Source organism: Liolophura sinensis, chromosome 1, assembly GCF_032854445.1.
Source record: "Liolophura sinensis isolate JHLJ2023 chromosome 1, CUHK_Ljap_v2, whole genome shotgun sequence".
Classification (NCBI taxonomy): Eukaryota; Metazoa; Mollusca; class Polyplacophora; order Chitonida; family Chitonidae; genus Liolophura; species Liolophura sinensis.
The window spans coordinates 76,669,389-76,692,227 of record NC_088295.1 but is presented as its reverse complement, the minus strand read 5'-3'; the positions used below and the strand labels follow the sequence as shown (position 1 = coordinate 76,692,227).

At 40.3% G+C, this 22,839-nt stretch overlaps 1 protein-coding gene across 1 annotated transcript; it reads left to right on the top strand.

Moving 5' to 3' along the window:
* The first annotated feature begins 22 nt into the window (after positions 1-22).
* On the top strand, positions 23-18,696 carry LOC135464136 (uncharacterized). The gene is made up of 21 exons (XM_064741632.1): positions 23-101; positions 1,036-1,167; positions 1,741-1,879; positions 2,223-2,336; positions 2,514-3,866; positions 4,526-4,618; positions 4,807-6,585; positions 6,984-7,082; positions 7,402-8,716; positions 9,041-9,114; positions 9,464-9,550; positions 9,738-9,894; positions 10,224-10,432; positions 10,728-12,320; positions 13,379-13,477; positions 13,779-15,117; positions 15,442-15,515; positions 15,865-15,951; positions 16,139-16,295; positions 16,624-16,832; positions 17,135-18,696. Exons 2-21 carry the CDS (start codon positions 1,090-1,092, stop codon positions 18,694-18,696), a joined length of 10,617 nt encoding a protein of 3,538 aa, XP_064597702.1. The 5' UTR covers positions 23-101; positions 1,036-1,089.
* The last annotated feature ends 4,143 nt before the right edge of the window (positions 18,697-22,839 follow it).

Below are 22,839 nucleotides of genomic sequence, written 5' to 3'. Positions count from 1 at the left end.
CAACTGCAGGTTTGCCTAACACTTACCTCGGTGATATACTTGTGGGAAACACAAGGGACCAATTGGCCATCACCTATGAACTTTCTTCACCAGGAATAAAGGTACTGTGAATATTAAATAAATCCGTTATCAATTTTAGATTAGTTTGAATGTTATTGTTTTCTTGTCCATTTTGCACATTTTTAACAAAAACAAGCATTCGCTTGAGTTCATTTTATTACAATCAATGACGATATGAGCAGGTTGGGTTGCAGAGATGTAACATAGCGGTTGTGCACAAGTCGACATATACCACCCAACTTATTCTAGCCTGACAAAAATGCAGAGTGTTAGCATGTGTCCATTTGGTTGTGGACAGCAACAGTACACACTAGCACAAAGAAAAGGTTAATAGGTAAAAAAAAACAAAAAACAATGGTAATGGTGAGAACTATCCGTTTTTGTGTTTGATGCATACCACAATAGAGTAGCACAAATTTGTTCTCACGGCAAGAGTACTGTCCCTTTGTGGTTTGAGGCCGCTACGTTTTACACAAGATGGGACAGTACAAAACGCGAAGAAAAAAAAAAAAAACGTTTTTTTTTCAGACACATTTAAAAATTTCAGGTCGCAAAATGTCACTCAAATGAAATCGCATATTCCATTGAAGTCGGATGTAATCCAGTATAAACATAACTATTTTAAGTGCACGGAACATGTGAAATTGTCATACTTGACGTAAATAATAAGTGGAATTCCACATAGAACAGTAACTGCTATGTATGATAACGAGATCTTTGACAACAGACGGGCTTTCCTCTCCCTTACAATGAAACGTATTTTCATCAGACATGCGTTTCTTTGTATACACGTATGTGTCAGGAGTTTTCAGGTTTGGAGGGCGGCATTCGGGCGTTCGTCTTAATATTGGGGCTCAATAAGACGATTATTGGCCAGAAATGCCAGTTTAATAGGTGATGCTCACAAAACCTATTAGTTGAGATCTTATATCTCCTAAATTTAACCAGCAGTACCCCCGATTGTTTACCCTTCAGGCGCGCTACGTTGTTGTCAACCCGGTGGAATGGACCGGAGGCGGTGGCCCGCAGATGAAACTGGAACTCTACGGCTGCATTCTAGACCCTCCCTATTCCCCAGCCTTTACAGAGGTTAGGGATCCCATACAGGTATGATTTTGTGTTTGATGAAGGCTTTATGTAGCACAGGCAATGTACAACTACGAATGACGTATTAGATATTACACCAGTAGATATGACGACGGGAGATCGCGTTTCGATGGCAGAGTTGTCTCCCATGCAACCTTGAGCTGAGCAAAACGATAGTCAGTTGCGTATTGTCATACCTTGAGCTGATTCGGGTCAACTTTCATGAAACCACCAACCAAAGGTCTTAACTCCATGAGGTCTTGAGTAAACATTTAAACAGAAATCAAATAAAGATATCAAATGAATGCTTGGGTTACACATCATACAACATGCAAAGTGGACACAATTAAGATTAACATAACGTACCATTAATTCAGCTGTCAGCTGAAGTTGGAGAAAAGATCTAGATAATTGCGGATAAAAAAACTATACGTATGGTAAAGCGGTATAGACAAAGCCTGAGATAAGATATAATGGGGGAGGGGAGTGTTTGATAATGAAGTTCTCTGGTATATAATGTAAGTCTTTTACACCTCTCTTGATGACATTTCACAGGCCCTAGCTTTAGTTATTGATCCATTGTTTCACTTACAGTCCGACACTACCTGGGAATTAAACAAGAGCCCGTATTATGTCATGGAAAACATTGAGATTGAAAGTGGTGCCACACTGACCATAGAGGCTGGTGTGCGCGTTGTTTTTGCGCAGTCCGTTGGTGGTTTGGTAGTGAAAGGTATTTCGTATAAGCACTATTCATCTGTTTAATAGCTGGGAATTATTCATTATGAATAAACTCTTTGTCGACTAAATGTTTCTTACTATGAATGAATTTGTTACTGTTGAAACGACTGCTGCTTGGGTGTTTCAAAAGAAAGGTAAAGCTATTTTTTGCATTATTTTACATGGTTCAGAACAAAGTAAACTGTCTATGTGCTGCTAAAGATGCCAGTATCCTTGCCGATATCGATAAACAATGTTTTGCAACAATAGATGTTTTCTACAAACCACGTTTCATTACACTGTTAAGGCTGCATAGAATCAAGATGTTAATGAAACAATAACTGCTTTTATTATAGGTATTGTGAATGCGAATGGGCAGCTAGAGAAAAGAATCCTGTTTACTGGGTATAAAATGATTTACGCATACTCATCATTTGGTTGGCGTGGCTTGCTCGTCCATGACACCGGAAGTAAGTGATTGCTTTTCACATCTTTAATCAAGATGAATTTGAACAAGGAAAAAATTGTGAAAGATTCGTATCGTAATTATACGCATGTAAGGTAACTCATTAAAAAAATAACATTACCAGTGGGTTATATTTGTTATTATGCTCAAATATTTATCTGGTATTCACTTCTGTTTGTAGAACTTACCCTGGAGAATGTTGACATGATACAAGCCGCTGTGGGTATTGAAGGTCCGGCAGATGGCGTCCGTGTTCGTGGTTGTCTATTTGACATGTGCCCCACTGGCGTAAGGTTGTCGTCAGGAAGTATTGATGATGTCACGGAAGTTCTGTTTAACACTACCATTACCAATGGTGTAGTTGGCCTAGAGGTTTCTACCACTTCAGAAAAACCTCACGTTGTCGTTGGACTTTGCACAATAAGTTACCAGGCAGCTATCGCAATTATCCCAAGAACAAATGGATGTAATTTCAAGGGAAGGAAATTAACAATCTCAAACAATGAAAGGAGTCCAATTTTTACTAATGGCTTATCTGAGGTGAGAATTGAATTAACGGCATCAACCATAGAAGATAATAGCGTAACGGGCTTGCTGCTTGATTCCCGAGGTGCACAGAGTTCTTTTTTCATCAACATAACAGATACTGTTTTTAGGCGCAACGCTTACGGTATTTTTTTAAAGTCTTATCGCCAGAATAACTATGGAGGATGGGTATTAGAAAGAAACACATTTGAAGATAACAAGTTTTCAGGCATTCGCATGGATTTGTACGGCCATAACACACCAGACGAAGTCATGTACATCGCTAACAACAAGTTCATTCGAAATGGAGTCACCAATGATTACAGTGCTATGTCGATCGACGGTAAATATCAGATTCAAGGCAGGTTTATAGTAGAGGACAACACTTTCACTGGAAACGGTAGAGGTCTTGACTTTAAAATGAGTCATACACTAGTGTCTCCAAGCTTGCAGGTCGCTGTTAGACGAAACACGTTCTCTGGGTCGTCTGGTTCCTACGCGGTGTACCTAGATATTGCTGATCTAGAGTTCAGTGGAAACACGATCGAAACCTCTACGAAACTGGGCGTTCGAATTAAACGAGTGTTTTCGAATAGGTTTTACAACAATATTTTTATGAATCCTGCTGCAAAGTATGATCTGGAAACTCTTGCCCTATTTGGGAATAACGTTTTAATCAATGCTACCTACAACTACTGGGGTACTTCGGACCCGAATCGCGCAAGGTCTCGTGTAAGGGGATTCTCGGTAAACATTCTCTACGCCATGATTGACATTTTCCCTCTTTATACCGACTCCGCTCTTACCAGTCTCTATACTGGTGATGTTGGAATGGGATTCACATTAGCCAATGGGAAAGCCGGAGGCAAACTAGCAAATGACATCACGATACCTGCACACAGTCAAATCACAGTGACTTCTTCGATATGGATTCCCCCTGGAGTAACACTGACAATTGAGAGGAACTGCACCTTGCTATTTCTGGATGAGCGTGGCATTTTTGTGGAAGGTAGGTATTTTTCCTTGTAATAACGCTCATTGGGATGCTCCCAGAGATTTATACTCTTCAAAAACACATTTACGTAAAAAAAATATATGCAATGATGTTAATTGCAATATAGTGTTAATCGCTGGTCTACATTTACTAAAAAGTCTTAGTAAAAGTCAATTAGATTACATAAATAAATATGCATGAGGTTTGACAAACTAAACTTTCAGTAATATCTCATTTAAAGTAATGTACACACTGAATGAAGCTCTAGTATTCTTTAAATTTGAGGATCACACCTTATTTATTTATTTGATTGGTGTTTTACGCCGTTCTCAGAATATTTCACTTAAACGACTGCAGCCGGCATTATGGTGGGAGGAAACCGGACAGAGCCCGCGGAAAACCTTCGACCATCCGTAGGTTGCTGTCGAACCTTCCCACGTACGACAGGAGAAGAGGCCAGTGAGAGTTGGACTTGAACTCACAGCGACTGCATCTGTGGGAGGCTCCTAAGTCAATGCGCAAAGCTGGCGTGCTAGCCCCTTCGGTTAAGGAGACTCCTACTTAACTTTAAATGTCGCAAAATACTCATTGATTTCTTCGTGGAAACCAGCTTGTCACAGTGGTTGGTTTTACAAAGATAAGGTTTCACCTATGCCGTGTTCCTTGATTTACAGGAACCTTCGTAGGAAACGGTGAGAAGTCGGGCATCATCACGTTTGGTAATGCTGTTGCCGGTAGCTGGACAGGATTTTACATAACAGGATTGCGTAAGTACACTTTATATTTCAGAATGGGACAATTCGATACAGTTGACTAAGAATCACTTTAAAACCAGAGGAAAATTGGGCTAAACTGGAACCGTGTGTAAAAATCTATCTCAGTGTGTTAATATTTGTATCAAACAACTATCGCGTTTTTTCTTCAGATAATGTCAGCATTTCTATTTTGCTTTCAGATTTTTCGCTCAAAAACAGTGTGATAAATGGCGCAACTCAACCCATTCTGGCGATAATAAATACAACCACAACGTCAACAGTAAACCTAACCAGTGTTAATATAGCCAATGCTAATGCGGGAATCAATGCTGTCGTTCATACACGATTATCACTGCTTGTGACAGACTGCACCTTTGACGGCAACGTTCGCGGAATTCTAGCGCAAACACGGGATAATTCGCGAATAGAGATCACGGTGAAATCTTCCAGTATAACTAACAGCATGCAAGCTGCCATCGGTATATCATCTTTCCTCTCATCGCCAGCTGAACTGATTATTCAACTGAGAGATTCTAGCTTACAAAACAATTCCATGGCCTTGTCATTACAAAGCACCCCAAGGTTGAATTCTAGCATAACCATCGATAATTGCGACATATATGGAAGTAAAAGTCGCTCGATCGACATCTCGGGTTGGATAGACAGCTTTGCTCTCCGCAATAGCCGACTGTTAAGAAACGTTGCCGGATTTGGAGTTAGGCTCACTTTCAGGGAAAAATGCAGCATGGCATCCATTCAAAACAATGTCTTTTCACTGTCGACCGAGCTATACATCGGTACAGATACCACTTCCTCTCCGTTTCTATGTCCTCTTAACATTGTCGGAAATTCTTTCCAAGGACATCCAACTGTTCCTACCAGAGGTATTTCAATTGCTTCTAACCAGTTCTCATCTGTGCGGATTGCAAGTAACGACTTCAGCGATATCATGGGTATCTGTCTTGAAAGCTCTATTTACGCAAGTCTATCAACATACCTCGCTGAAGAGAATAGGTTCTTTAGGTGTTTAGTAGCTGTTGACTTCTATAACGATCAATCGGCAAACTGCGACATCGATTTTGTACGGAATACATTTATTGAAAACAAGGGCAGCCAGGTGATCACTTTAGAATCGAACCCATATCAACCTACAAATCTCGAATTTAATAAAAACGTTTTGAGGAACAATAGTGGTGAAACTGTACTAAGCTTGAAACTCCCCAATATACTTGCACAGTACAATATTTTTGAGAACCCAGTTGCAAAGTATAATGTTAGATTTAACAAGACTGGATTTTCCTCCGAAGTGTTGGATTTCTCAAACAATCGCTGGGGAACAAATGTTATTGCTGAAGTCAAGAAAACAGTGTTTGATAAAGATAAAGATGCTGCATTACCGCAAATTAGTGTCGAACCATTTGGAGAAGAGCCAACTTGTACGGGCGTGGAAAACTGCTCATCCAGTGGAACGTGCATTGGACCAGACGAATGCATATGCGACTTTGGCCGCCAGAAACCCACCTGCGCAGAAACTACCACCTCGACGTCGACTTCAACTGTTGCATCTAAATCAACAATAGCAACGAAAACCACAACTTCGACTACAACGACAACAACAACTCCTCCAACTACTACACGTACACCAACGACAGCCACTACAACAACAACTCCTCCAACTACTACACGTAAACCAACGACAACAACTATAACAACAACTCCTCCAACTACTACACGTACACCAACGACAACAACTACAACAACAACTCCTCCAACTACCACACATACACCAACGACAGTCGCTACAACTCCTCTTCCCCGAGGAGAAATAGGAGGTGTTATGCATGGGGACATGGCTATCATCTTATCACGCAGTCCCTACACTGTTACGTCCGACATACTGGTATCGCCAAGTGGCAGTTTGACAATAGAAGCTGGAGTGGAACTTCATTTTCCACAAAGCACTGGACTGCGGTCACAAGGTAAGTTGTCTCGTGTTGAGAAGTTTTGCTGTATATGGTTGCAAAATATGTTAATACGTAAGACTTAGGTATGTGTGGGCACGTGAATGTCGCTATGATGTTTTAGAACGTCGCAATTGAGGTAAATTGATAATTACATGTGACCATTTGTCAACTGCCCATTTGTCAACTGCCCATTCGTTGTTCTGATCTCGTCTGACTCTTCATCCTGTGGTCTTTTTGCATATTAATTTTAGTAAACATCATACATGAATTATAATAAAAGATTATTTATAAATGTAGAGTTCGTAATATCTATCAATGGTTTACAAAGATAAAATTTTGCAAAGAAAAAAATCACCAGTAAACAGATAACCAATAAACGTTCATTTTGTAAAAATAAACATGTATTTTTACAGGTAAAATTACTATTTTGGGAAACACCAGTCATCCGGTGAAATTCCTGCCAACGATTGCCGGGCAAAGGTGGACCGGAGTGCGATTTGAACAGCAAACGGGTGGGTAACATGGACATTCGAACATGTACACCTTTCGTGTGTGAGATATATATTTATCCGATTTCCAAATTACTGAATGTGTCACAAAATTTATTATACTTTACACCCTTGTATACATGTGGTTGGGGTTTTCATCCGTATACTCCTTTATTCTCCTGGCAAGACGTAAATGTTAGAGAATCCCTTACTTACAAGTGTCAGTGTGTCATCATATAATGTATATTGTACAATGTTCCCTTAAAAACAGTAGCTTTATCAAGTGAACGATTAAAGATAATCACAAATTCAGTCGGTCTTACAGTAACACATGTCTTTACAGGAGATCCCTTGTCCATGGTGCAAAACCTGTTGATGAATAGCACACAGAGTGGATTGACAGTGAACGGAGTGTTCGTACAGCTGAACAATGTCACCTCGGATTATTCAAGTGATTCGGGTTTTACATTTGCTTGGGGACCCAACCCAGCTGTATCCTCAATGACCGGACTTCGAGCAAGAAACAACACCAAATCTGGTATTTACTTCAATCTCGGCGCTGCACAACAGTCATTGGAAATTACAGACTGTGAACTGATGTACAATGAAGACAACGGCTTACTAGTCACCAATATCTCGGACTTGAGTATTTCCAGGTGTGTTATCTCTAAATCGAAACGAGGAATTTTAGTCAATAAACGACCAGCCGGCAAATTAGACATTACTAGCACTGATATGTACGACAATTCAGAAAATTGCATTCGAGTAGATGCATGGGATGGAAACAATGGCGAAATTGAATTTAACCTGAAACACAGCTCAGTCAGCAATCATAATACGTCATTGATAGGACCAGGGGGAGCACTACTCGGCTCCACGGTGATAAACATCGGCGTCGTTAATAACGCACATAACGTATGGAACATTGTAAATAACACATTCACGGGAAACTATTGGAACAGCTACCTTATCAGCGTGAACAACAAATACCTGCCAGGAAAAGCGTTCAACTTGACGATGACGTCCAACAGATTTGTGGAAAACTTCTCCCCTATCTTGCAGGCGATATTAGGATCAGGTTTCAAAAACACCATCAAGTTCGAAGATAACCATGTGTCCATGTCAAGAGCTGCCGTGTCTACTGTCTATTTTGATGGACCCAGTCCTAAAGACCTTAACGTGAGAGTGAGCGGTAACATATTTGACGATATTGCGGGGTATTGTGTAGTAGAGTACAGAGGAAGCAATGCTGTGTTCGATGTTGAGCTTTCCGGCAATTCCTTTACTAACAGCCAGGTTTTCAACACTATTTGTGTTCAGGCGTATGGCATTGTCATGGACGACAACATGTTTATGAACCCAGTTGCTCAGTGCGAGATCTCTGTACCTGCATTTACAGAAGACAATGTTTTCAGTGCGAAACGGTGCTACTGGGGTTCTTCCAATCTGAATAACATAACGGAAAGAATGTGTGCATTTGAAAAGGACATGAGATTGGCAAGAGTAGAATACTTCCCATACCGTTTGTCAGACACGTCAAAAGACCTGCTGTCCCCTTCTACTGCCCAGTTCGACACTGACGGTGCCTACGGAGGAAAGATAGATGGAGTAGTCGCTGTCTCACAGTCTGTTGTCATTCGAAGATCCATATACATTGAGTGAGTGCTTTAAGGGTTTATGGATATTTTTTGCAAGTGTATGTCGTTTGACTAGGTTGGGATAATGGAATACGTTTTTGTACGAACCGGGGATGGGCATTATTTGCCGCTGTCGATAAAGGTCATATTGACAATTCGATTGAAGTAATTTTAATACTTGATTTCAAAGTCGTACAAATATATAGATATGAAGCCAGTTAACACCTCATGTCACGATTTCTTTTTAAGTGAATAAAATATGTACACATGTCTATCGATGATTCGGAAGCTGCCATGAGGTTTGCTGTATATTTTTGAGACAAAGTTATTTTTACGTCCATTCAGGGAAGGCGGGTCTTTAACAATTCAACCTGGTGTGACCCTTCAGTTTCCACTCAACACAGGAATCTACGCCAAAGGTAAATAACTCACCATTACCACAACAGTAATATTGGCGACTTACACTATTTCGCACTTTTTTGCACAAAACAAACTTTATGAAGTTGTTGTTTGGTAGTAATAATACGTGTGAGATGCACGTGTATCTCGTATCGGATGTAATGCTACTTTACATGTTGGTTCAATTTCTTACATGTTGACTGACATTCCCAGAGAGAGTTCCTTCCCAGTAAAGTCAATGACTGCTTAAAAATTGCACATAAATTTAGTGAGTCAACGATTGTTGTCAGTGTGCATTAAACAATAGACATTTACACAAGACCTAGTATTACTAACTTAGCAACATCTCTGTTTCTCCATCGTTTACAGGAATTCTCAGCGTCGGCAGCCTTGATGGAGAAAAGGCAAGACTTGTTCCCGAATCTACGACTTGGCGCGGAGTTTACTTCAAACGTTGTAAGTATGGAAATCATATTCTGTGGTCAGTGAAGAATTATGAATGTGGAGTGTTTACAAATTGTTGTTTAAAAATGCTAAAAGGATGTAAAAATAAAATTTTCTAACATATAACGTTTTAATTTTCAACAAAAACAGTCTCATCTATTGTGAGCGTTTAATAAAGAAGTTGTTTTCTTATGAGCAGCATCACGTGACCAGGCTAATGACCTCCGTCTAATGGATTCCCAGTATTGGGGAAGCGGACGCGTAGAGATTCTCCGTCAAGGACAATATGGGACTATATGCTCAAAGGACTTTGATGCACTTGATGCGATAGTCGCGTGTAGATCGTTTGGATACAGGCGAGTTTTTAATATACGTCAGTATGATATAGGCCTACTCTTCTCACGAAAAACGTGTTACTCGCAGGGAATGTGCGGTATCCTTGGTAAAACTAAAGTGACACTGTGAGGTTTAATTAATGTTATTTTCTAATAAGTTATAAGAGTTCATTTTTGAGGTCAAAGTAAAACTAGCAAATGCTGTTTAAGAGAAAATCGAATAACTAAACAAACGGGCATTGCAAAAATATATGATTGGACAAGCATGAATTTGATTTTGAGATCCATTGGGTTTCACCATATGAGTTTTTAAGCTATTAACTTGTTTGGATAATCCTTTTTTTCTGCAGTCAACTGGATGATGTGGAATTTGTTTCTTCGAACAAGCCGGGCTCTGGACCGATCTGGCTCTCCGGCCTGCAGTGCCTAGGAACCGAGAACTCTTTACTTGAATGTCCGCACGACGATGTTGTTAACACGACGTTGTGTACCCACGCTGAAGATGTGATTGTTTCGTGTTATGGGGGTGTTGACAGAGCATCCAGTGAACTTAACGACTGTAAGTCATATGACTTCATAATATTGATGTTTTTCTTCCACGTAAGATTAGTAGTACGTTCATCGCCGGGCATGAGAAGATATAAGACGTGACCTGTGCTGAGAAAATTAAAAATACATGTTTTCGGTGAGAAATTATTAGACATTTACAACTTTCCATTTACATGTACAAGTAGTCGCAAGAGTGTGTTACAGAATGTATAACACATTCTCTCTAAAATCTCTCTAGTGTTGTTTAATCACAGTGAAAAAAAGAAATCTTTCACTAACTAAAACTCATACTCTACTGTTTCCAGTTTCTCGGCTGCAGAATGTGATGATAAACGACACTGAACAAGGACTAAGAATAGATTCCCTGAAAGTCCACATGTCCGAAGTGGAACTTTCCAATACCAAAAGTACAGGAGTCGTAATCACCGCTCCCTACGCCCAGTTTGACTTTGGAGGGTCGGTCATCAGGGACTCGTTATACGATGGAGTTCAAATCCAATCTTTGGGAAGCAGAGGTGTTGCTAACGTAACTGTGCTTAATAGTGGAAACAACGGAATTCATATTCAGTCAAAGTTCGGACTTGTGAAGGTAGCTAATGTCAATGTCTCGAGAAGTTCAGCGGCGGGAATAAATATCATGTTTGGTTATGATTCCCGGGTTCCTCAAAGTGTCATTGTTGAACATTCGATCGTGGAAAATCATCACTACGACGATGGACTAAAAATTAAAACCCAGAGTAACCTGGGTCCATCATTCGTAAACGTTCGGGGCAATACAATGAACAATAATACGTTTGGCTCAGTGGATATTTCTATCGCCTCGCCAAGGCATCTGCCAAAATCTTATTATGATGACAGATCTTTGTCGATTGTAGACAACGTTTTTGCCCACAGTGGATTTGTGACTGTTAGGGCTGTGAATAACGTGGGTGTGAAGGTAGAAGATAACGAGTTCAAGTCAGGCGGTGACAAATTTGGTTGCCTGCTGCTCATCTCCACTGAATTATTCGAGGTCCAGAGGGATTCTGACTCGTGGAAGGAAGTTCGTGTTGCTGGTAATACGTTTAATTCTGTGTCAGGTAAATGTGTTGTGGAACTGAAATCTCCTGCATCGGAAATATTTTCTGGGGAGTTTGTCAACAATAACATTTTACAATGCTCTTCCAGTGACGCCAGTTTGATGCTATGGTCTTCGATGTACAATCTGACAGATAACTCCTTCAACAACCCAAACACAAGCATAGAAGTTAAAGTAAATCCTATGAGTTTTGCCCCAAACTCCGTTATACACGCAGAGAACAACTGGTGGGGTACTACAGATTTGTCTGAAATATCCGCACGCGTCCACGATCAGGCAGATGACCCATCCCTGTACAGGCTCATTGTGCAACCCTTTAGAAATGGCGCGGTCTTTGACTGCTCCGGCGTCAAATCTTGCAACAACAACGGAGGTTGCGTCGAGAAAGACACTTGCAGCTGTTACTCTGGTTGGACTGGCACTGAGTGCGACCAGCCGGACTGTTCGGCCGTAAATTTCTGTTTTCTGCAGGGTGACTGTGTCGGTGCCAATAAATGTGACTGTCACACCGGATGGTCTGGGCCGGCTTGTGACACGGCAGTCTGTGCTGCGGTAAAGAATTGCTCGTCTCAAGGAACATGCGTCACTCCAGACATATGCGAATGTGATGCTGGCTTCAAAGGCCCCGATTGCTCTGAATCCGTGTTTGTCACGCCAGCCGGAGAAATAGGTGGACTGGTTACTGGAGATATACTGCTCAGTTTATCCGGCAGTCCCTACAAGGTCATATCAGACATCAGGGTCCCGGTAGATGGCAGTCTGACTATGCAAGCTGGAGTGGAGGTGCTATTCCAAGCAGGATTAGCTATGGTGGTTCAAGGTAAGTCTTCGCTGACCATAATATGCTGACGTCCGAGCCACTGTAGGTGAATCGAAATATGTTTTAGCAGATCTAGCTTAACATTCACAGTTAAATATTAGTTTTTGACTACAGTTTTAAATTTATTTATTTATTTGATTGGTGTTTTACGCCGCACTCAAGAATATTTCACTTATACGACGGCGGCCAGCATTATGGTGGGTGGAAACGGGGCAAAGCCCGGTGGAAAGCCACGACCATTGGCATGTTGCTGACAGACCTTCCCACATACGGCCGGAGAGGAAGCCAGCATGAACTGGACTTGAACTCACTGCGGCCGCATTCAGAGGCTCCTGGGTCATTACGCTGCAATAGCGCGCTAACCGACTTAGCCACGGAAGCCCCACTGTTTTAAAGCTTAGTTTTATAAGTATATGTATTTCTATTTAATGCCTTTGCACAATATGTGTCAACAGCTTTTGAAAGCTGCCAACATGGTTATTGGTTAGCGCGCTAGTGCAGCGTAATGGCACAGGCGCCTCTCACCAATACGGTAGCTCTGAGTTCAAGTCCAGCTCATGCTGGCTTTCTCTCCGGCCGTAAAATGGGAAGGTCTGACAGCAGCCTGCGGGTGGTCGTGTTTAGCCTGATGCCAATACTCCAACACTTGGAGTATGCACTGCATTTTTGCCTTGAGCATAAGGGCGTAAGCGAACTACCGATCCCTCCGCTGTCAGTGTACTGGGTTCCAGTGGCATACATACGTGAAGTATGAACCGGACAGCATTTGATGGATCTTGCCATAATCGACTTTGGTATACAAATGTCGAATTTCATGGATTTAGCACTGCATTGTATAATAGTATATGGGCATATGGACCCGGAAAATGTAAAATGACGTGCTGGTGACATGATCAAAATATTGTTGAAAGCGACGTTAAACTCGAAACAAACAGTATCACATACAATAAAAAAATTAGCTACAGTTACATCGAAGTCTGTCTCTCCCCATCTACCCAAAAATCTTCAGCTAGTAGGATCTGAAAATAATATTCTTATATCTGAAAATCTTTTTGCAGGAAGACTAATGATAATGGGTAATGCCACTCATCCAGTGAAGTTCTTGCCAGAACGAGAGGGCGTGAAGTGGGGAGGAGTGAGGTTTGAGCAGGCAGCTGGTAAGACACACTGGAGGCTTTTCTTTTATAATAATGTATACAACGGTCACGTGTAGAATTTTTGAGGATAACGTAACGCCACAATCAAATAAATAAATAAATAAATAAATCTTACATCATCATTAGCTTATCTGTCATAAATAGTCCGTCTGACTTTGCGAGACTTGTGCCTTCTTCCTACATGTATATTGTTGTTAACATGGAAGCAAATCTCCTAGAGATAATAATAGTAGCAATATTCATATTATAATAAACAGAAAGATTAGCATGAGACTTAATCATTTGTTTTCGAAATTTCTAGTGGTCCGAAGGGATGTTACGTCGGGAGGTCCTCTATCTCAAATGCAGCACCTTGTGCTAAACGACACGGAACATGGGCTATTCTTAAGCGGTATGTATGTACAGTTGGACCACGTCACCTCAGACTACTCCGCAGGGTCTGGCTTTACATTCGCTTGGGGACCCAGTCATAATGTATCCTCAATGACTGGACTACGAGCAAGAAACAACACCAAATCTGGTATTTACTACAACCTGGGCAATGCGAAACAGTCGTTGAAAATTACAGACTGTGAACTGATGTACAATGAAGACAACGGCTTACTAGTCACCAATATCTCGGACTTGAGTATTTCCAGGTGTGTTATCTCTAAATCGAAACGAGGAATTTTAGTCAATAAACGACCAGCCGGCAAATTAGACATTACTAGCACTGATATGTACGACAATTCAGAAAATTGCATTCGAGTAGATGCATGGGATGGAAACAATGGCGAAATTGAATTTAACCTGAAACACAGCTCAGTCAGCAATCATAATACGTCATTGATAGGACCAGGGGGAGCACTACTCGGCTCCACGGTGATAAACATCGGCGTCGTTAATAACGCACATAACGTATGGAACATTGTAAATAACACATTCACGGGAAACTATTGGAACAGCTACCTTATCAGCGTGAACAACAAATACCTGCCAGGAAAAGCGTTCAACTTGACGATGACGTCCAACAGATTTGTGGAAAACTTCTCCCCTATCTTGCAGGCGATATTAGGATCAGGTTTCAAAAACACCATCAAGTTCGAAGATAACCATGTGTCCATGTCAAGAGCTGCCGTGTCTACAGTCTATTTTGATGGACCCAGTCCTAAAGACCTTAAAGTGAGAGTGAGCGGTAACATATTTGACGATATTGCGGGGTATTGTGTAGTAGAGTACAGAGGAAGCAATGCTGTGTTCGATGTTGAGCTTTCCGGCAATTCCTTTACTAACGGCCAGGTTTCCAACACTATTTGTGTTCAGGCGTATGGCATTGTCATGGACGACAACACGTTTGTCAACCCAATTGCCCAGTGCGAGATCTCTGTACCTGCATTTACAGAAGACAATGTTTTCAGTGCGAAACGGTGCTACTGGGGTTCTTCCGATTTGAATAACATAACGGAAAGAATGTGTGCATTTGAAAAGGACATGAGATTGGCAAGAGTAGAATACTTCCCATACCGTTTGTCAGACACGTCAAAAGACCTGCTGTCCCCTTCTACTGCCCAGTTCGACACTGACGGTGCCTACGGAGGAAAGATAGATGGAGTAGTCGCTGTCTCACAGTCTGTTGTCATTCGAAGATCCATATACATTGAGTGAGTGCTTTAAGGGTTTATGGATATTTTTTGCAAGTGTATGTCGTTTGACTAGGTTGGGATAATGGAATACGTTTTTGTACGAACCGGGGATGGGCATTATTTGCCGCTGTCGATAAAGGTCATATTGACAATTCGATTGAAGTAATTTTAATACTTGATTTCAAAGTCGTACAAATATATAGATATGAAGCCAGTTAACACCTCATGTCACGATTTCTTTTTAAGTGAATAAAATATGTACACATGTCTATCGATGATTCGGAAGCTGCCATGAGGTTTGCTGTATATTTTTGAGACAAAGTTATTTTTACGTCCATTCAGGGAAGGCGGGTCTTTAACAATTCAACCTGGTGTGACCCTTCAGTTTCCACTCAACACAGGAATCTACGCCAAAGGTAAATAACTCACCATTACCACAACAGTGATATTGGCGACTTACACTATTTCGCACTTTTTTGCACAAAACAAACTTTATGAAGTTGTTGTTTGGTAGTAATAATACGTGTGAGATGCACGTGTATCTCGTATCGGATATAATGCTACTTTACATGTTGGTTCAATTTCTTACATGTTGACTGACATCCCCAGAGAGAGTTCCTTCCCAGTAAAGTCAATGACTGCTTAAAAATGGCACATAAATTTAGTGAGTCAACGATTGTTGTCAGTGTCCATTAAATAATAGACATTTACACAAGACCTAGTATTACTAACTTAGCAACATCTCTGTTTCTCCATCGTTTACAGGAATTCTCAGCGTCGGCAGCCTTGATGGAGAAAAGGCAAGACTTGTTCCCGAATCTAACGCTTGGCGCGGAGTTTACTTCAAACGTTGTAAGTATGGAAATCATATTCTGTGGTCAGTGAAGAATTATGAATGTGGAGTGTTTACAAATTGTTGTTTAAAAATGCTAAAAGGATGTAAAAATAAAATTTTCTAACATATAACGTTTTAATTTTCAACAAAAACAGTCTCATCTATTGTGAGCGTTTAATAAAGAAGTTGTTTTCTTATGAGCAGCATCACGTGACCAGGCTAATGACCTCCGTCTAATGGATTCCCAGTATTGGGGAAGCGGACGCGTAGAGATTCTCCGTCAAGGACAATATGGGACTATATGCTCCAAGGACTTTGATGCACTTGATGCGATAGTCGCGTGTAGATCGTTTGGATACAGGTGAGTTTTTAATATACGTCAGTATGATATAGGCCTACTCCTCTCACGAAAAACGTGTTACTCGCAGGGAATGTGCGGTATCCTTGGTAAAACTAAAGTGACATTGTGAGGTTTAATTAATGTTATTTTCTAATAAGTTATAAGGTTCCTTTTTGAGGTCAAAGTAAAATTATCAAATGCTGTTTAAGAGAAAATCGAATAACTAAACAAACGGGCATTGCAAAAATATATGATTGGACAAGCATGAATTTGATTTTGAGATCCACTGGGTTTCACCATATGAGTTTTTAAGCTATTAATTTGTTTGGACAATCCTTTTTTTCTGCAGTCAATTGGATGATGTGGAATTTTTTTCTTCGAACAAGCCGGGCTCTGGACCGATCTGGCTCTCCGGCCTGCAGTGCCTAGGAACCGAGAACTCTTTACTTGAATGTCCGCACGACGATGTTGTTAACAGGACGTTGTGTACCCACGCTGAAGATGTGATTGTTTCGTGTTATGGGGGTGTTGACAGAGCATCCAGTGAACTTAACGATTGTAAGTCATATGACTTCATAATATTGATGTTTTTCTTCCACGTAAGATTAGTAGTACGTTCATCGCCGGGCATGAGAAGATATAAGACGTGACCTGTGCTGAGAAAATTAAAAATACATGTTTTCGGTGAGAAATTATTAGACATTTACCCCAGTACAACTTTCCATTTACATGTACAAGTAGTCGCAAGAGTGTGTTACAGAATGTGTAACACATCCTTTCTAAATCTCTCTAGTGTTGTTTAATCACAGTGAAAAAAAGAAATCTTTCACTAACTAAAACTCATACTCTACTATTTCCAGTTTCTCGGCTGCAGAATGTGATGATAAACGACACTGAACACGGACTAAGAATAGATTCCCTGAAAGTCCACATGTCCGAAGTGGAACTTTCCAATACCAAAAGTACAGGAGTCGTAATCACCGCTCCCTACGCCCAGTTTGACTTTGGAGGGTCGGTCATCAGGGACTCGTTATACGATGGAGTTCAAATCCAATCTTTGGGAAGCAGAGGTGTTGCGAACGTAACTGTGCTTAATAGTGGAAACAATGGAATTCATATTCAGTCAAAGTTCGGACTTGTGAAGGTAGTTCATGTCAATATCTCCAGCAGTTCGTCTGCGGGAATAAATATTAAGTATAGTTATGATCACCTGGTTTCTCAAAGTGTCATTGTTGAAAATTCGATTGTGGAAAATCATCACAACGACGATGGACTAAAAATTAAAACCCAGAGTAACCTGGGTCCATCATTCGTAAATGTACGGGGAAATACCATGAAGAATAACACCGTTGGCTCATTGTCGGTTGAGGTAATCGCTCCTCAACGTTTACAAAGGCCTTTAAACGAAAACAGATCTGTGTCGATTGTCGACAACGTTTTTGAGCACGGTGGACCTGTAGCCGTTTGGGCAGTGAACAACGTGAGTGTGGAGGTAGAAAACAATGAGTTCAAGGCTGGCGGAGACCAGTCAGATTGCCTGCTGCTCGTCAGAGCGGAACTATCAGAGACACAGGCGTCAACTGACAAATGGAGAAAAGTTCATGTAGATGGTAACATATTTAACTCTGTGTCTGGGGAATGTGTGGTGGAACTTCGATCATCGCCGTCTGAAATCTTCTCTGGCGAATTTACCCACAACAACATAACACAAAGTTACTCTAGTTTGGCCACCGTTCGAATTAAATCTGGTAAATACAGGCTGAATGATAACAATTTCGATAACCCCAGATCCAGGTTGGAGGCGTATGTGGAAGTGGAGCACCCCGGTGGCTCTTTAGTTGGATCAATAAATGCTGAGAATAATTGGTGGGGTACAACGGTTTTATCGGAAATTTACGCGCGCGTGTACGACCGAGAAGAAGATCCGGATGTTTACAGCCTCGATGTGCAACCTTTCCAAGGTCACATGATCTTCGACTGCTCAAAGGTTAACAGCTGCAGTGGGAGAGGGGACTGCATTGGACAGAACACATGCGGGTGTCACTCAGGTTGGGCAGGACCGAAGTGTGGAGAGTATGATTGTGCCGATGTCAGCATGTGCCAAGGGCACGGTGATTGCTCCGGTCCTAACAAATGTGACTGTTTTTCTGGATGGTTTGGTACGACGTGTGAGACTCCAATTTGTTCATCGGTAAATAACTGCTCGTCTCAAGGAACGTGTATAAGCCCTAACTCCTGTAGATGTGACAGTGGGTTTCAAGGAGCAAACTGTACCGATGTGGTACCTCCCACTACAATAAGTGATCAATCTGTACCATCTCAAAATCCAACCACAGGAGACTCGATTTCAAAGTGCGAGAGGGCAGTTTTTAACCCTGTGCTGATCTTGGCATCATGTTTGCTTTTAATATTCCTGAAATGATTTGATTAAAAGGACAGGTCTCTTCAGACAGACAATTATTTCTGAAAATCATCTGTCTTATGATTCTGGTGCTGTTGTTTTTTTTGTAATATTTTGTATCAGATATGTTTCAACTAAGGGTACACGTTGTCACACAAAAATATTTGCAATGTACTTGCCACTGACTACAATTTACCGGAACCATATTTTTTTAACGCTTATTGTTTCCTTTTGTTACCGCCTATTGACTTGGCGGCAATCATGTAGATAGTTCACTGTCAAGCTAATTTTGATGTCCGTGATGTTGATGTAGTCAAAGTTATCTAAAAAGTTTATGCCTCATGTGGTCTGAACGTAGGAACCATTACATATTTCCGTCTTGGGAGAATAGACCCATTTGTGGATTTCTGTAATGTGCTTTTCATGAAGCTGTGATGGATTTCAACTTTATATCTTTAAGCTAAAATTATCATATATGTTGAATTTACGTATTTTTTCAGCAACTGTGATGGATTTGGATTTTTTTTTTGTTTAAATTCGTACAGGTATGTTCGACATCTCTGACCACCCAAACCATTCTATTATAATCACGGTGCTTGGTGAAATCTACCATTTTAACACATTACATGCATGTTTGTTGTATTTAGTCGGTATTACGTTCCTGTAAATGATCGGATTCTAGCTATGATTCCTCGAGGCCTGACCTCCGCCTGACGTGGATAGTTTATCAGTTTTCGGCTGTTCATTTACAATTTATCACAAAGTTGTCAGTGCTTTAGTTTAATTCGGTTTTTATTCCCTTTTTTGATCTTGTACAATGAACATTTGCTGGAGTGTGTGTTCTGCTGATGTAACAGTCAGGTAAGTCACTGAGACCTGTTTTCTATAATAGGAAGGCAGGATGTGGATCAGTTGTAAGATGTACAATTCCATATTCTCACGCTAAGTGAAGGTTCCTTCCCATGTCATTATAGGACCCTTTGTGGAGTATTAAGCTCGGTTAAGGCCATTTGATACTGTGTGCCAATTTGTACGTCAATCGGGGAAAAGTTTGTCCGTGCCTTGCCAATGCCGGTGGTTATCCGGGAACTCAGGTTCATCCCACATTACCTGAACACCATTATATAAGTAAAATTATTGTACATATATTAAGTCATCGACAGCAAGTAAATATATAAATACATAAATAAATAAACCAATAAATAAATAAACAAATATTGTTTTGAGCATCAGCTAATTTCATATGACCCTGCTCAGATGATTTCTCACTGACATTACACTTACTAACCTTATAACATGGTCCAATAGGCTTTATTCATTTTTATATTACTTAGAATAAGAATGAGCTACATGTTTCGTATGGGCACAATCATAATCCGATTTGATTGACTACTATATATTCACATTTTACATTTTCGTGTAACGTGATTGACAACACATGAACAGTTACAAAGACTGCTGATAATACTCTTTATTATTTCAGCTCTACTCTGTTATTAATATAATTCATTTATTTACATCTGACTGATATTGTTTGATAGTTATATGGACAGATCATGAACTGATACAAAACATGGTATTGAATGCGCATTTTGCTTAACTTTGGTGTGAAAGGGCCAGCTTCAGGTGTTTTGCACGAATGTTTCTTTCGGAATGGTTGGTTTTATAAATAAAAATAATATAGTCCTTATGTAAATACAAATATTGTCCAGGTAGAACTCGGCTAGATACATATTATTGTTAGCTGATAATATTTTCTAAAGTTATATGTTTTATGTATTTGAATATTTTGGCATTATCTTTCACCGATTTATTGTCATTTAAATAAACGTCATGAAAATAGAATTTCTGACTCCGGCATTGACGACTTATCAGCTAAGCACTCAGGTTAGTTTTAGTTTGGTTAGTTTTAGTTTGGTTAATAGCGGCTGATTACCGTATGTGGCTTGGGCCAAAATAAAAATGCGGTCCGACATTCGTATACCATACGTATACCACGATCGCACCTCCCAAATCGATGATTGCAAGACCCATTTTAATAATCAACCTAAAAAACTACAACCAGACTATGTAAGAAGCTATTATATAAATTGTAAATACAATCAGAAAGATGTAATGGAGAATCAGGCAGAAGTTTTCGGTGATGAAGGGAAGACAGTCGGTATTTTATGCATGATATTCAATCTAAGTTTTAAAGTTGAAATAATGTTCAAATTGAATACAAATATAAGTATTTCAGGTACGATATGATCATAAAGGCACCAGGCTGATGTGCAGTCATAAACATGGATGCTTACACATCTCTTACTTAGAGAGGTCACTGTGAGTTCAAGTCCAGCTCATGTTGGCTTCCTCTCCGGCCGTACGTGTGAAAGTCTTGCAACAACTTGCGGATGGTCGTGGGTTTATCCCGGGCTCTGCCCGGTTTCCTCCCACCATAATGTTGGCCGCCGTCGTATAAGTGAAATACTCTTGAGTAAAACACCAATCAAATAAATAAATAAATAAATAAATAAATAAATAAATAAATAAATAGAATGAAGGCGTTCGATGGAGAATGTTTGATCCATTAGTGTGGGTTTAAAAAATAACCTATTTGCATACACTGAAACAACTAGATTTTCCACGTGATTCAACACATGCCTCATTTTGTAACACCATTTATGTGTATACACAATGTGTAGGACCCTTTCCCATGTAACGGGAAAATTTCAAAATTGAACATGTCATAAGTGGGGTCATAAAGACGGCTTTGGAAGAGACCTTCGCTACCCTTGCACAGACATAAGTGGTACATGTAATAGGCGTGTCCTTGTACAGACATAAGTGTTACATTTAATAGGCGTGCTCTTGTACAGACATAAGTGTTACATTTAATAGGCGTGCTCTTGTACAGACATAAGTGAGACATGTAATAGGCGCGTCCTTGCACAGACATAAGTGATACATGTAATAGGCGTGTCCTTGCACACACATAAGTGGTACATGTAATAGGCGTGTCCTTGTACAGACATAAGTGTTACTTTTAATAGGCGTGCTCTTGTACAGACATAAGTGATACATGTAATAGGCGCGTCCTTGCACAGACATAAGTGATACATGCAATAGGCGTGTCCTTGCACAGACATGAGTGGTACATGTAATAGGCGTGTCCTTGTACAGACATAAGTAATACATGTAATAGGCGTGTCCTGGAAGCACTGTGAGTTATTTTTCCGGAGATTATGTCGTAGTTACCCCATTTATATAATGGCAGGCATCCATCCTTCTATGTAGAGAAGAGTTATTTATACATAATAAATATATGTTGTGTGTATTATAGAAAATTCTCGAGAGCTGGGGCGGTGACGTTATGAATGGAGTGAGGGCGGGGGCGATGACGTTATGAAGGGCATTGTGAGGCCGGGTGAGGTCTATTAGGCATAGAAACCACACAACCCGTTTAAATCATTGTACGTAGCAGGCAAGAAAATTCCGAAATGGGATAAACAGAATCTCCAATTCGTGACCAAAAGTCCAAAATTTCGTTTAATAAATTTGATACTACAGGGTCACGAGCTGGTGATCTTTAATTAAGACAGTGCCTATGCTCCAGACGGTACATCTTACCTGTATTTGCACTGAATCGTGTGTGTTCTGTTACCAATTTAATCAACGTCGCAATTATATACCACAAAGTGTAATGTGCAAAGATTCCATTATAAGCCTTTTGTAAGCATCTTAAAATTTATAATGAATGCGGTTCTCTTCTAACTAAATATGTCCTCGGTATCCAGGATATCTGGCTTTCAGTTTCAATGAAGCTGTGCCTAGGGGTGGTATATTCATCGTGTTGAATAAGGTCGTCACAACCATTATGTGAATGGTTGCTATCAAAGTGCAACTGAAGTATGTATTTTGATAAATATCGGCAACTTATAAATTTGCATGGTCCACGATTTGGAAATTGATTTGATTTCTTAACTGAAAACACACAGAAGGTTTAGAAAAATGATCTTACAAGTACTGACTCTCTGTTTTGGCGCCTAGATTCACTTTGATCTGGAAGCTGGTTCATCCTTAACTGAAAATACAGAGAAAATTTGAAGTTCCTGTAACTCCTGCGAGCAGTTCGTCTCTACACGCGGACTGAGAGACTGATATTATGTCGATGGGATAAAGTAT

Coding starts and splice junctions, on each gene's coding strand:
- LOC135464136 (XM_064741632.1), top strand. CDS start 1,090: ATGAAACTGGAACTCTACGGCTGCATTCTAGACCCTCCCTATTCCCCA. Junction 1,880..2,222: donor TGGTGGTTTGGTAGTGAAAG/GTATTTCGTATA, acceptor CTTTTATTATAG/GTATTGTGAATGCGAATGGG. Junction 6,586..6,983: donor CACTGGACTGCGGTCACAAG/GTAAGTTGTCTC, acceptor GTATTTTTACAG/GTAAAATTACTATTTTGGGA.